Below are 15,261 nucleotides of genomic sequence, written 5' to 3' on the forward strand. Positions count from 1 at the left end.
ATGGCCTTATCTTTGCCTCTGAGTTCTCTTTAGGATCCTTTGCATAATTAACTTTTAGAATGTTTCACCTGCCAGATTGGAGATATCTACCGGCAAAGCCATGGATTTACTATGTAACCCATCGTTTTTATAGTTTGAACTAGAGTCAATTTGGACCCTGTTAAAGAGCAAACAAGATCAAGCTTGGTGTGTTTCTAGTGCTTTCTGAAATAAAATGAGGGCTGAACAACAGGAGAACAACAGTACACCCCCAGACTCTCAAGAGTGCACCTGCTGTAGGTCAGGCCCAATGCCATGAACAAACTGCACCTAGTGACCAACGGGAAAGGATCTCAGAGGAGGCAGGTTCATCCATATACATAGAAAATATATTGATAGCTGACTTCTACCGTTGACAGATTTTTAAGCGTTTCATTCTCAACCCAAATAGATGGCAGACACCAAATTTTTGAAATAGTCATTTGCCTCAACCTGTCTGTCTGAGAGACACACTCTGTGCTATTTTATTTCAAGGCTTTTTGGCTGCCACATTTGGAACAGCCTTGTGCTGTTGGGTTGATATTGTGGGTTATTTTAAGGCTAGATTATCAAAAGCTATGAATTAGTCAATAAGTCAACACCATCGATTAGCGGTTGGGCGGGTGCAAAAGACAAGCCATATCTTGTCTTGAATTGTCCCCTTTTCAAAAAATCTAAGTACTATCGCTTTGCCAAAGTAGTTACCAGGAGTAAATGTTACTAACGTACACAATTTAATGAGCTACGTTATGCCATGAGACACTTATCAGAGGGTACTTTTTGTTGTTGTTCCATAGATAAAGCTTTTCTTAGTTCATTTTCATCCTTAACTGAATACTCAAGGCCCTATTTTAATGGTCTGAAACGCAAGTGAGAAGCGCCAAACGCAAGTAGCTTTGTGGGCGGTTCTATGGCGATGTTGCTATTATACCGGCGAGTAAATGACTCTTGCGCCCGACGCAAATCCAAAAAGGGTTGCCCTGAAGTAGCCTAATTACCCGTAGGTGTGGTTTGGGCGTAACGTGCAATAAACCAATGAGAGTGCCATCTCGAATCCTCTTTAAGAGCCATGAGCGCATTTAAACCTGACGAGTTGATATTTTGACAGCACGTTTGCAGTCTCCGATGAGACAAATGCATGACCACATGAATTTCACACTTCAAATGGCTCAGTTTATGGCCAAATAATATGGCCTTATTCACACATGGAATAGTGTTTTCTTCTACAAATTCAGGAATACTGAGTCGTCAAATAAATTTAAAAAAAGAAAACTTAACACACATATGATATGCGGTCCTGTGGCCGCATATCTATTTAATGATATGCGGCAAAAAATTAACAAACATCGTTTCTTACCCATATAGTATACATTATCGTTATCGACTTGTGTTCCTAATATGCATGTGTCCCCCCGTTATTATACATTGCTATGGACTGTATTATGCGTTACGTGTTTAGTTTGCCTGTGTTTAAACAGAGGGATTCACACACGTGCGCCTGCATTCATTCATTCATTCTTTTACACATAAACACACGCACGCCCGCATTCATTCATTCTTTTTAACACTCACTCCAGGTAAAACTATGTTTTCTCACGATCAAATAGTCATCAATCCTAAAAGTTATGGGCTTGTACACGATGTCTGTGTCAAGAAAATATGTGTTTGCTGTATGGTGTTTGCAGATGCATTGATTTAAAAGTACAACATATTACTGCTGTATCAGCTGTTCTTTCCCAAATAATTTAACCAACGTTATCATTTACCCTAAAACAAGATTCTGTTTTGCAAGGCTGGGATATTTGCTCAAGTTTATTATTGTTATTATTATTATTTTTGACGCATGGCATAGCCTACTAAATTCATGTGTGGGCGTGTTCGTTCATGCAGCCCCCTATGGACTTTTTTTTTTATACAATCCACATCATCATCATAATATTTCAATTAGGCAAATTGTTTGCATGTTTGTGCTGTGTATAGCCTACTGGTGTGTAAGCTTATGTTACAGTTCCGACCTGCCATGGCACATCAAAATAGCAACACCAACTGCGCTATCCGCTAGTGCACTTAGACCAGGTATTTTTCGGTCAGTTGCACGACTGCTTTATCGATCTGTAAAATAGCACCATGTGTCATTTGAGCTGGAACACGGCTCTGATTTTCGCCGACACGCCTCTCAGGGCGCAAGTTTAGCGGCGCGATTTTGCTGTGGAGGGAAATCAGCTTTATGCCGGGTGCAAACTACAAACGATACATGCGTCCGTGTAGGAAGTCAATTGCGCTGGGTGCAAGAAAGGGTTACTTCTATGTTTACAGTGGTAACTCACTGTAAACGTCTTGCTCTCCTGCAGACAGAGCAATAATTTCTTCTTGCCCTTTTCACTACCTGATCATAATTAAAAGGTGTTGTCTGCTTAAAGAGCTATCATTTGAGTGTAATTGGTTGGAAATGACCATGTCATCCGTCAGCTCGTGCGTGAAATGCTAAACGAGAATATCTGTTCTGGGTTGACTGCCTGCAAATCTTCCCTTCTGGGTTCCCCTGTCGCCATCTCACCTGTCAATCACATGTGTGCGACCTCAATGACGAAGAACCCAAGAGGGCGGGAGCTATGAGGGAAGGTATATGTTTTGTGTTGATTAATAAAAACACCTTTCTCTCTTTTGCCCTCTCTCTTCAAAACTCTCGAATGCACACGCACGCACGCACACGCACACACACACACACGACCACACAAACAGTTCTATTACCGGTGCTGAGCAGGAGCAGGACCTTCATGCACAGGTACTCGTCGTAGGAAACCTGGAGTCTGACAAACTCGTTGGAGATCTTCAGCATCTGCTCACACTGGTCATTCATAAAGGGCAGCTTCATCCTCTCTCTAGGGAGGGAGGGAGGGAGAGAGAGAGAGAGGGAGGGAGAGAGAGAGGGAGGGGTGGGAGCAGAGGGAGGGAGAGAGAGAGGGAGAGAGGGAGAGAGGGAGCAGAGGGAGGGAGAGAGAGAGAGAGGGAGGGAGGGAGAGAGAGAGGGAGGGAGGGAGCAGAGGGAGGGAGGGAGGGAGAGAGAGAGGGAGGGAGGGAGGGAGGGAGGGAGAGAGAGAGGGAGAGAGGGAGGGAGGGAGAGAGAGAGGGAGGGAGAGAGGGAGGGAGAGGAGGAAGAGAGAGAGGGACAGAGTCAACAATGCTGTATGCTTTTGTTGTCCGACGTTTGCCATCTATTGGCATACACCAAACCCACAGTAATGTAATTGTTGTCGCTGTGGGTGTGCAATGTTCTTTTGCTGATTATAAATGTTGGCCTTTTGCGAATGGTATTCCCTGTTTTTCGGCGCTGGGATACTGGGGTCTTTCCAAAGCGGAGAACTACAGCAACGAGAATGTCCTTGAGGTAGGACCAGAGACCAGAGCGGCCCCTCCAGCACAGTAGCATTGTACTTAGCGGTGAAAAAGCCAAACAAAGCCTAGCCAGGTGCTCTTGTGGCGTGGAGCAGTTAAAATGGATTGTATTCTGGTTCATTGATTTCTTATATTGAAGGTTGATTGATTAGATTGAAGGTTGAAGACAAAAGAAAAGCGCGTCACTGCATCAAAGACTTATTACCATGGTGATTATCAAATAGAAATGTCAGAATGGACATCTTTTTTTTTTTAGCACAATGTGCTAAAAAGGAACCTCATTTTACTCAATGTCATTGAATTGCGAATGTGTGGAAACTTTAAATCCGGAACCTTTATATTCCCATTTGTTTAGTTTCCTGTACTAAAGTAAATGTCTTACTGTGCAGATGAAATAACCGCTTTTATAAATAAGATTAGTAAGCGTAGCATCAGCGATCGTATAGCGAATGCTAATCCTAAACACAAAGCAACAAGCTGTGGTCACATCACTCCAGACGTTTCATCCTGAGCTCTTACTCGTTGATGACGAGGTCGGGCGCGAAGCAGAGCATGTTGCCGTTGCACTGCTCATAGGACCTCCAACCGAGGCTGAACGACATGAGGAAGAGCCACGAGCACTGCAGAAGTGTCATCTGGTCATCCAGGTGGAGGTTACGGAAGCCTGAGGAGGGACACACAAAAATGAACTTTTAACTTTTAAAAAAAAAAATGGGGCAAAGTCATACACAAACTACAACATCTGCCTAATAATGTTGAACCCTCGGTGAACCAAAAAAAAAACAACCTGAAATTTCAAACAGGTCATGGGTTTCCACGACCTGTTTGACATTTCAGTTAAATTCTTTGAAACACATTCTTCTGTTAATTACTTTTGTCGGAGTTCGACTCGTTTTTTCGGCTGAGCCTCACGCAATCATTCAAATTCTCGATTGAATTTTTCCTACTACAAATCTGCACCCGAGAAGGCTCACGCCTGCAACACGGTGTCAGGACAATTGTGGGACAACGTATGACGATAGGACCACCTCAGCACAGGTAATGGCCCACCTGGCCTCGCCGGGGGCGTTGGATCATCGGTGGGTTGGGATTGGGATCAGACATTAACTCAGTAAGCAATTACTGTTTTCAGGTTTCATAAAGCATGTTCATTAAGTGGCAAAGCAGGCTCCACAATAAGCACCGACGTCTCTTATGGAACGTCAGAATGTGGGCCAGCAGGTTTACAGCGCAGTGGATGGAGGTGATAAATCATGCAATCCTTTTGGCACGGCTACTCTGTCTGAGGATCTGAGGTCTTCTGCTATTTTCCCACAGGTAGATGAATTGCCCTCCAAGAATGGCTCCACAGCTTGCACGGCATGTTTCAACTGTGCCTTTTTTTAATTTGTTTTTTTTTGCGTTTTTTTTCCAAGAGCAACCGCCTCAAAAAAAGCAGCAGTTCACATAACCTCTGCGATCAGGGTGGCCCCCTCCCTTATCTCCGATCACACAGCACCGGCACTGTTCCGGACCGGCGCCACAGCAGAGTGGGTTTTCTCCTGGGGCAGCCTTGTTTTGTTTTTTTCCTCATCTAAAAAAATCCCCCGTGAGTTCCGAGATCGCCCACATCCATGATTCACCGGGTGACTACTGAAGGAAAATCGGAGGGCACGTTCTTGCACGAGCACGCACATGTGCAAACACACACACACACACACACACACACACACACACACACACACACACAAGCATATTTCTGAATTAGATTTGAACTCCAACGCAGGGAGACGTTTCGCTCTCGTACCAGGCAGAGACTTGGCCCACTTGACGGCAGAGATGACCTGCTGCCCCCCCAGCCTGTTGAGCGTGGTCATGAGGCGCGTGGACGTGTCGGGGAGCGTGTTGTCGTAGCCGGAGTAGACCACCTCGGGCTCGATGGCCTTCAGCAGGGACAGCATGGTCGGCACCAGCTGGGGCATGGAGCAGGGCACCAGGGCCAGGTTCAGCCCCCCGTTGGGCAGCCCCCCAACGCCGCCGGACGGCCCGTCCCCCGCCGCCGGCAGAGCGGTCGACGTCTGCTGCACCTTCATCTTGATGAGCTTCTTGTTCTTCCTCGCTGAGTGGGGAGGGGGGGGGGGGGTACAAAACAACAGAGCCGTGACGTCATCGTGGAGAATGGTACGCCCTGCCACCCTACAGGGTATCTGAATCATTGTGAAACAAAATGAGTCAAATAACAATGCACCAAGCATAAATATAAGATGAATAAGATGGTTATATATATATATATATATATATATATATATATATATATATATATATAGTTATATAAAGCGCATTTCGCAATGTATATACATGTATACATTTTCTCTTGGTAAAACATGTCCTCGGGGGGAGGGGAGAAAGGTATTACATGTTATATGCCTTTTAATTTCCCTTCCTGTTGGGATTTCTATGGCAACAAAGTGCTTTTCCTGGAGGGAGTCAAGGTTAACTGGTCTGATGCACTGCAGTCCATCAAATCACTCAATAGCATTAAATACTGAGAGCTTTAGCCTGTTTTAGTCTTAGTTCCTCTTCCATGTTTATTCTCTGTCTCACAATCACACACGTGACAAGGACACATATTCATGCAAATACAAAAATGTATGCCTCACTAATCTTCGAGGCACAATCGACACAATCATTTTACACAGTTAATCATTAGTTTATGATTAATTGTCATAAACCTCGCTGCCACTCATATTGAGTATAGCTCCATCTTGTGTGTCTTAACCACTGGATTCCACCATATGATGCTAGCCGCCGAGTTGTGTCAAAGCTCCGAAGGCACTAATCTTCTCCTTTTAATGGGCTCAAGCTAGGGAGATGACGCTAGCTGCATTGTATGGACTCAAATGACCAGTCCTGTAATGAATTAACATTAACCAGGAACATTTGCAGTTTGGGAGTTTAATGGTGGCCGATAACACTACATTGGGTTGATTCAGACACGTCCTGTAGCGGAGTGAAGGCGTGAAGAACCCAGAGCAGGAAGAGAGGTCTTAACAGCGTGGAACACTGAAGCTACAGAAACTTGCTCTCAAGATGAGCGATAGCCACTCGTCCTTATTGAAAAGAAAACCATGGATATGGTAAAGAACATGATGTTAACAAGGGAACCTGGGAGAGCTCCTACTTAATGACGAGAGAGAGAGAGCACAGTGTGGTGGAAACTAGAGGAGAGAAAGACACAAGGGCCGGGCAAGTGACACCGGGGAACAGCGAGCGACAGGGGGCCCTGACGACGAGATAAGGATTTGATTAAGCGGATGTCTCCCGTCTGAACCCAGGTAGAGAGGGTCTGCACTCACCAGGGAGGAAAGGCTTGTTATGCGGTGTATTTAATGTATATATATATATATCTATACAAATATCCCCTATCCGTTCGTTCAACCGCAGTAATCATAGAAGTAAGCTTTACTCAGCCTCACGGGGACTCCAGGACTACAAACGGACGTCAGCAAAGTTACACACAGTGTGATAATAAGTGTTCCTCTGAAAGGGCTCACATTTATCATAGACAGATCCTAGATAACAGCGGACGGTGTTGCCTAACGTGGGGAGTTTGGCGCACAGTGAGTCATACAGGGAGAATGTGAAAAAAAGCAAATGCCAAAAAATGCGCCCTTAAATATAATTACACTAATGCCATGTGGAATTATATCTGGAGGGACCACCTTATGTGACCCATTAGAGTACAGCAGCGTGGATGCATCCAGCACACAGACACAACCTTTCCAATGCGTGCCCTTAACTTGTAACCTTTCGGGAAATGACCCAGGCTTCTAACAATACAACTCAACTGCAGTTTCAGAATAGACTGTACGATGGGAAGCCCACAATCACAAAATGCTTCCAAGGATTTAATCGACTGTCTGTTCTTGAGGTGGTCTTTTCTTTTTGTCATCAGGTGAACACAAGACAGTCTGGACCAAGCAAATACATTTTTAAGAGATACGTTGCAGGTATGTACGTTACAGGTAGGTCTTGGCTTTATTTTATTACTATTATCGTGCCTCTGTGTTATTTTATTGTCACCTGTAAATAGAGCATTGGGATGTATTTGTTCATTATATAATTATTATTATTTAATTATTATTATTATAATTTCCCCTGCGATGTATCGTATTAGTGTTTTAAAATGAGTGATGGCCCTGGCTGTTGAAGAGTTTTGACTCACAGCTTCAGTTGGCAGCCTTAACCGTCACCTTTCAATACTTATATAGCACTTAAATAAATTAAGTCATATTACATTAAAAAAAAATTGAGTAGTCCAAAATAGCTATTTTTTAATCCAACCAACATACCAGAAGCCCATTTAGTTAGAGAAATTATATTTTCCTCAAAGTAAAAAAGTGGGTGTTGCAAATAGTAGTTGTCTGGATGTTTTCTGACTGAGGGGGATGTTATATTCTACAGACACTGGCTTGGATAACGTGTTTGACATAATCTAAAGTTGGATATCCCAGGGTCAAACTCAAAACAGCCGCTGTTTACCTTCCAGATTCATCCCAGCTTGAAGGCATTTTCGGAAGCGGCAAGCCGGACAGTTCTTCCTGCGGATCTTGTCGATGATGCAGTCGTTCCTGCCTGCACACAGATAGTTGTGTTGTCCTGGTGTAGAGAGAGAGAGAGAGAGGAGGAGGAGAAAGAGAATAAGGGAGGGAAGGAGAGAGAAATAGCTAAAATGGTTTAAGAAGGATTAGCTTTAGCTGGGCATATTGGGACTACACTGACCGTCTGTTGATCCCAAGCAGACCTGACAAAGCTCTAGCATGTGCTCACCTGTGGTTAGCAAAGGTCAAGGAGCTGCTGCTATGACATCATTATGGAGCCTTCATATCATAACTACACCTCTTTCATCATTATGGAGCCCTCCTATCATAACTATACCTCTTTCATCATTATGGAGCCTTCATATTATAACTACACCTCTTTCATCGTTATGGAGCCTTCATATTATAACTACACCTCTTTCATCATTATGGAGCCCTCATATCATAACTATACCTCTTTCATCATTATGGAGCCCTCATATCATAACTATACCTCTTTCATCGTTATGGAGCCCTCATATCATAACTATACCTCTTTCATCGTTATGGAGCCCTCATATTATAACTATACCTCTTTCATCATTATGGAGCCTTCATATTATAACTACACCTCTTTCATCATTATGGAGCCTTCACATTATAACTACACCTCTTTCATCATTATGGAGCCTTCATATTATAACTATACCTCTTTCATCATTATGGAGCCTTCATATCATAACTATACCTCTTTCATCATTATGGAGCCTTCAAATTATAACTATACCTCTTTCATAATTTGCAGAAGCCCCACCTTGGTGAGCTTTGACCCGGACATGTAAATGCTTCAAGGGTAACTATAGCATTGTGGAAAGGCTTGTTTGCTTCTGTTCCATGAAATCTTGCTACTCCGATTTTTTATTGGTTGAAACACTCAAAATAAGAACACTGTCTATCCTCCCTTAGAGCGCATCCATAATATATATAATGATGTAGAAATGCCCCCTTCTCCCCTCAGATGCACTCAATGGCTTTGGTTTGGTTAGATATACACAACTGGTAGGTAAATAGCCTTGCAGGGTCTTTGAAGAGAATCACAAACTCTGCCAAGGCCACAAGGCCACACTAGCCCCATTATAAAAAGATGCATGAAAGAAGGGTTTGTAGGCAAACCGCCTGATGAGTATCATATGAGTCCAATTTTTTCACATCCTTTTGGCTGTTTAGTCCTCACATAATTTTGGTTACACACCATAAATATACAGAGACACAGGCAGCCAGGCCGCTTCACTGATTCCATCTGAGTAATAAACCTTGTTTTGATACAACTGGGCGCTGAAAGGTGTTGAAAGCTGGAATTCAATCGCGAGCCTTCCAGCCGGGCTTTTTGTGGGTTTGTGTAACTTATTGTGCCTCACATTACCCAAAAAAACACAACACACAGGTCATTTATATCCATCTCCAAATGAAATGCAACATCTCCATAATTAATCTGCGGTCAGGCAGGAGTCCCAATATGCTAATCCGTTAAACGTGGAAATTGTTCCTCTAAAGAGCTGAACATGACGGCATCACGCACACCACGCGAGACACGCGGACTGCAGCTATGTCTCCGTGATCAGCTGACTGGCACCTCTCCTCGGTAGAGAATAGACAGATCATCGGTCTGCCGAACTATCCAAGTGCTTATATTGTACAGCTAAACCTCCACGAGGCGGTCTGCTGTGGTTCTTCTTGAGTAAGAGTGGCGGAGAAACATGTAATCCAAAGGTCTGTGGGTTTGTTGGATTCCAAAACAAGACCTGGAAACTTGCGGAAGCCCCAAACCGGAGTAGCATTGCTACACATTTATCTCTTAGTCACCCAAAAATAGATCATGCAATAAAACACCTTTAAGTATGATAATCATCAATAGCTGGTATCCAATGGAAATGAAACGTTCAATAAAATAAAAAATAAAAATAATCAAAATAGTTTCCCATGTAAACCATTTTAAAAGGTATTTAATCATTAGATATATATTAAGTATATTCAATGGGTAAACCCTAATTGGGGAAAGAGATAAAAGGTATTTCTCATCTATTATTTATTTTCCATTGACATGTTCTAAATCCCATATAGTTCTACTTGATGTTGCAGAACACAGATTATGCAAAAAGCCATTTGAAATAATGTGTGAGCTGGCATGAGAATCTATAAGCTCATCGAGATGTTATCCTATTTTTATCATGATCCAAGTGAATACATGCTTGAGTTACATGTTACGTCAGCAAGATGGAAAACATAGCTGCTCACATTCCGTCAAGACTGCAGCCAACGTATCATACGCAGTTGCAAGGATACAAATCGAGGAGCTATATTTAACATACAAATAAAAGTAATACTGCTACCATTGCTACTCAAGAAATGTGTCCTCACAAGCATTTAGTGATGTGCCCTTTGTTCTGTTTTGTATCTCTCCCATGTATTGTTTAACATGCATGGGGGAATATTGAAGTTATAAGCCATGACTTTACATGTGATTTCAAAGATGGTCCAAACACAAAGCGATTTGCCTTTTAACCGTGGTGGAATCAGGAAGGAACCGTGCAGAACCAGAGAGACTGCTGTTGGAAACCCACGCTCCTAATCTGCCAACATACTGAGCCCTTGTCGGCTGCAGTTTATATCCAGGGTCATGAAAGTCAGCCACTTGCCTTGTGGCTACCATGCTGGCTTCTTAGGTAACCATTAGCTCCCAAAAAAGTCGGACTTTCTGACTGCCTGGTCATCGGAGCACAAAACACAAAATGTATAATCTTTGTCCACATTGGAAATGCCGAGTGACACTGCAGGAATTATCAGCAATTACTGCTTTTTTTAAAAAATACATTCTTCATACATTCCTTCCGTCTTGGTTTATGCACTGATCCCAACCACAATCTACACCTTCCTTGGGGCACTCGTATCGCCTATTTTACAACTTTCCAGAGAAACGACGAATTGGACCTGATCCCATGGATATGACCTGCCTCTAATCCCACTGTGAGCCTAACTACACATGGCTCCAAAACACCATCACGGCAGGTTGAAAAGCTAATGCAGCTGGTCGGCTCCTTACTAGTCTGATTGTAATCACAGACATGTTTTACTAACATGTCTTTGCTTACTCCGAAGCATGTCATAAAAGATAAAGGTAAAGGTAATTCCTATGACAACAGGAATTTTACAAAGTCAAAAGCTTTTCAAGAGGACCTTGATATGTTTTACTTGTTTGCTTGGTACATTGAATGGACAAATATTATACAGAAATACATACAATATATTTGACATAATAACATAGTCTGATTGATTTGGTAATCGTGTTTACTAAAGAAAAGACAATAATCAATAATATACTGTTATAATGTTCTGCCGCATTTGGAGACCTCTGTCTATATCTATGAATTTAAATTGAATAACCCCCTGAAAAAGTATGCTTAACATCAATCATTGCCAACTAACATTTACTTATTTGTTAGATTAGCTGTAAACATTAACATCTGAATCACATGGGGAAGGGGTTCCTGTTTTAAGTCAATCAAGAACATTACAATCAGCTGAAACTCTAGTTGGTATAATTAAAAGGTGTATTTATTTACCATCTGTGTTTTGTCGCGCTCTCCATCCTTCACCATAGAGACCAAACCGGAGGACAGCAAGGGGGAGACAAAACAAAACCATACCGTCACTACCTCTGCCCACAACAGTCACAGACATCATCTTATCATCACTTACAAAACCAGGCACAGTTAACATGTATGAGCTATACATAAATGACAATTTTACTGAAAGAAAAGGCTCAACAGTGCAATCCTTTGCATGAGTCAATGTTTATCATTGTTATCACCATCACAAGGGAGTGTTTCCAGAAAGCGTGCTAGTAATAAGCTTCAGTAACACACGTCTTGGACGTGTGTTACTGTACGACCAGCAGTGGATCTCTGGTATGACCCTGCATGGACGCCTCCAACACAGCTCAGCCTATCTCCACCTCAGACCACCACAGCACAGGGTGTGGTGTGCTCATATAACCTTCTAAGTTTCTCCTCCATTATTACTTCATTTCTTTTGTTTGGAGTACACATGGCTGACAAAGACATTTGACTGACAGACATTAGCTAAAACTCAAACGGCGTCTTGCATTTGGAAGATGTATCTGTATACATCAAGTTGAATATATGTTATGAACAAAAAATAACTGTTTGGTGGGCTCGGCCCCACAGAATAGTGGGACGTGGCCCACTCGCCTACCATTCACTTTATATTGGAGCGTGCTCACATGGGGCAGGGGATTCTTTGTTTTAAGCACTTCCATCGACCAAGTGGGGAACTCCCACCAGCCGCCGCTAGAAACGGCAGGCCGCTAGCTGGAGGTGACACACTGGAGGCCACTCGGTTGGTCGAGCTGTCACGTCTCAAGGTAATGCACGCGCATGTTTGCTTAAGACCGGCCCAAGAAGAGGTTGATATATTTGCTTTAGCTATTACCATTACACGTTATATTTTGAAATACATCCGTTTATAACCGTTTTCTGTACACTATATTAAAATTTGTATTGACAATGATTCAAATGTTGAGTGACATTTTGACGTTCCATTTGAGATCTGAGGACTAACCTGGTTCTCCAGTGAGATGAAAGCACCTGACAAGCACCTGACCAGCAATGGCTGAGCAAACATTCTTGGAAGGAATTTTCTCTGAAGAAAAAAACGTGTCCCCCATTATCACTTTTCTGTACGGGTTTGCCAGCAGTTGTATAACCGAAATGTATTAAACTCTCCCAGATGAATCATTACTACAGAATAATTGTGAATGAGTGTGAGAACATCAGGGTTAGAGTTTAAAGGTACAAGTATGTATACATAGCAAACTAATCACTTAGAAGAAGACAAACGTTATACGGCCTCACCAACATCAAGAAACCCTTACATCCCTCTACCTTCCCCCCTGTCCTCCTGGTTCCAGGCACAGGTCAAGAGAGCCTGCTGAGGAGACTCAAGGGAACATGGAGTCATCCTCATGATCCTTGAGACCTCTGAGGGAACCTATAGCTCCTCTTTAATCTTAGCCTTAGGCAGGGGAAGGTTCCAGAGGAGGATCTCCTGCCTTGTTCAGGTATCTAAGAACTCTTCTCAAAACGGAAGAAAATGACTGAAGCCCGAGCATCACACCACCCTGCAGTTGGGCTTCTGCCCGAGCTCAAAGTTGTAGACGCCCTCATCTACCTGCTTCAGTGAGCCTACTCTCACCTGGAGAACAACAGACTGCACTGTGAGAATGTTTGTTGACTCCTCCAGTGCCTTTACAACACCTTGACAAACTCCTGGGTTAGGAACTCCCTGACGGACGGACGGACCACCGTTGGTGAGGCTGAGAGGACGTGTGTGTCTGAGCAGGTGGCCAGCAGCACTGGAGCACCACAGGGCTCTCGGCTCGCACCTTGCCTGTACACATCCAACTTGCGATACGACTAGGGAACCGCAGACATCATCAGATGCCTCTGCCATGGTGGCGCTTTTCGGTGTTGGGACAGGAGACAGAGCACAGCGACCGCTGTCCACTCTGTGGCATGGATCATCCACCTGCTCTTAAACGTGCCGAGACGAAGGAGATGGTTGTGGATATTAGGCGGAACAGCAGTATGCTGAACCCTGCTTCCAACCTAGGGGAAGAGCTGGGGGTGGTGGAGGGCTACAAACACTTTGAGACCTTCCTGTAAATGTAACACTTGGTTGTGTACAGGAAGGGAGGGAGCACATTCTGCTTCATGAGGAAGCAGAGGTCTTTCAATTTTTGCAGCCGTATGTTGCATATCTTCTACCATTCAATTGTGGCAAATGCAGTTTTCTTAACGGTAATCTGTAGGGGCAGCAGCATCCAAGCTGGCTACTCAGAGCAATCGGAAAAACCGATCAAGAAGGCGGGCTCTGGGGCAGGACAGGGGCCCCTGCAGTTGGTTGTGCAGCGAAGAAGGTTGCACAAGCTACTCCACATATTGGAAAATATCCCACACCCCCTACACAGCATAATGGTGACACAACAGAGGGCCTACAGTCGGAGGCTCCTCCAGCTCTGCTGTCCCAGGAGGTCATCCCTGCCCACTGCACTGGCCCCCACGAGGACTCCCTTCTGTGCCGGCTGCAGGGCCACTCACAGCAGGAACCCCCATCCTGAGTGGCAGTGCACAATGCACATTGTAATTTATTTTGGAATTAAATAGCAATATCGTGCCATCTGGTATAAATTATATCTCCATTGTATTATATTGTTATCTAAATAATATTTTTTGCATTTATGTTGTAATTCTGTCTTACCTCCGTAATTGTGTGTTTTTGTAAGTTTGTCATTTATGTGAATGCTGCTGCAACACTTAATTTCTATTTGGGGAACAAATTAGGTATCTCTATATTCCATTAAAGGGAAGTTGAGGCAATTATAAAAGGAAAACAATTATAAAATCTAATATCATTGTCACGTAATCGATGAGCCTACCGTCATTGTGTGTTATTTTCAAGATAATCAATTCATTACAAAACAAACTTCTACAGAAAAAATTAGCTTTTGCTTTTCAGGACTTTAGGGTCTGCCCATTTCGCAACACAACATTTTTTTTTGGAAGTGTAATGTCAATAGAAACTTCTAAACAAAGAGGGTCCAGGAAAGAGGACATTGGTGCCCTTAAAATGGCAAACATTGGCTTGCTTAAGTCAAACATAACAAATAGTATGTTACTGGCGTTGCTCTGATCGTATCAGCAACAGTATTTCTATGAATTCTGATTCAATGTATGTTGCCAACTTAGTCACATTGATGTAAATACAAATCTTTTGAGATATTTTGAGATCCCTGAGATGACCTCTATAATTTTGCTGTCTAGTATATTGGCTCTCACAGCCTTCTTATAGCCATCTGGTAGCCAACACCTTGAATTACAGGGCTCAAGAGTGCGACCAAAATATTTAAGGGTGCGACTAATATTTTTTCTAGTTCGCACTGGTGAACCTGACCCTGCAAGGGTGAAAACATAAATTTCTTTCGCAATCGCATCATCTCTCTGTGTTCTCCTTCGACCAAACTCACCCTCATCAGTAGGATCATATCGTGGTCTAAACCAATGAGAGAATGAGCTCGGTCGGTTCTTTGCCTCTGATTGGCTGTGATCCTGTTCACTGTATGTGTGTGTTTAAATATTGCCAGCGACCTGAGCGCCAGAGTTACTGAAACAGAGAAAGAAAGTAAACGCGAAAAAAGACGAAGGAAAATAAA

General features: G+C 43.2%; 1 protein-coding gene across 2 annotated transcripts in view; it reads right to left on the minus strand.

The window, feature by feature from the left end:
* Positions 1-15,261, minus strand: part of LOC307077068 (glucocorticoid receptor-like) — a 70,952-nt gene that overhangs the window by 8,783 nt on the left and 46,908 nt on the right. For both annotated transcript variants that reach the window (XM_079738338.1, XM_079738337.1), the window contains 5 exons: positions 11,594-11,620; positions 7,936-8,052; positions 5,201-5,512; positions 3,934-4,078; positions 2,770-2,900 (listed from right to left, as the gene is read on the minus strand). In XM_079738338.1, coding sequence (XP_079594464.1) covers positions 2,770-2,900; positions 3,934-4,078; positions 5,201-5,512; positions 7,936-8,052; positions 11,594-11,620 — 732 coding nt within the window. The remainder of the gene's footprint in view (positions 1-2,769; positions 2,901-3,933; positions 4,079-5,200; positions 5,513-7,935; positions 8,053-11,593; positions 11,621-15,261) is intronic.

This window comes from Pollachius pollachius (genome assembly GCF_949987615.1).
Source record: "Pollachius pollachius genome assembly, chromosome: 6".
Classification (NCBI taxonomy): domain Eukaryota; kingdom Metazoa; phylum Chordata; class Actinopteri; order Gadiformes; family Gadidae; genus Pollachius; species Pollachius pollachius.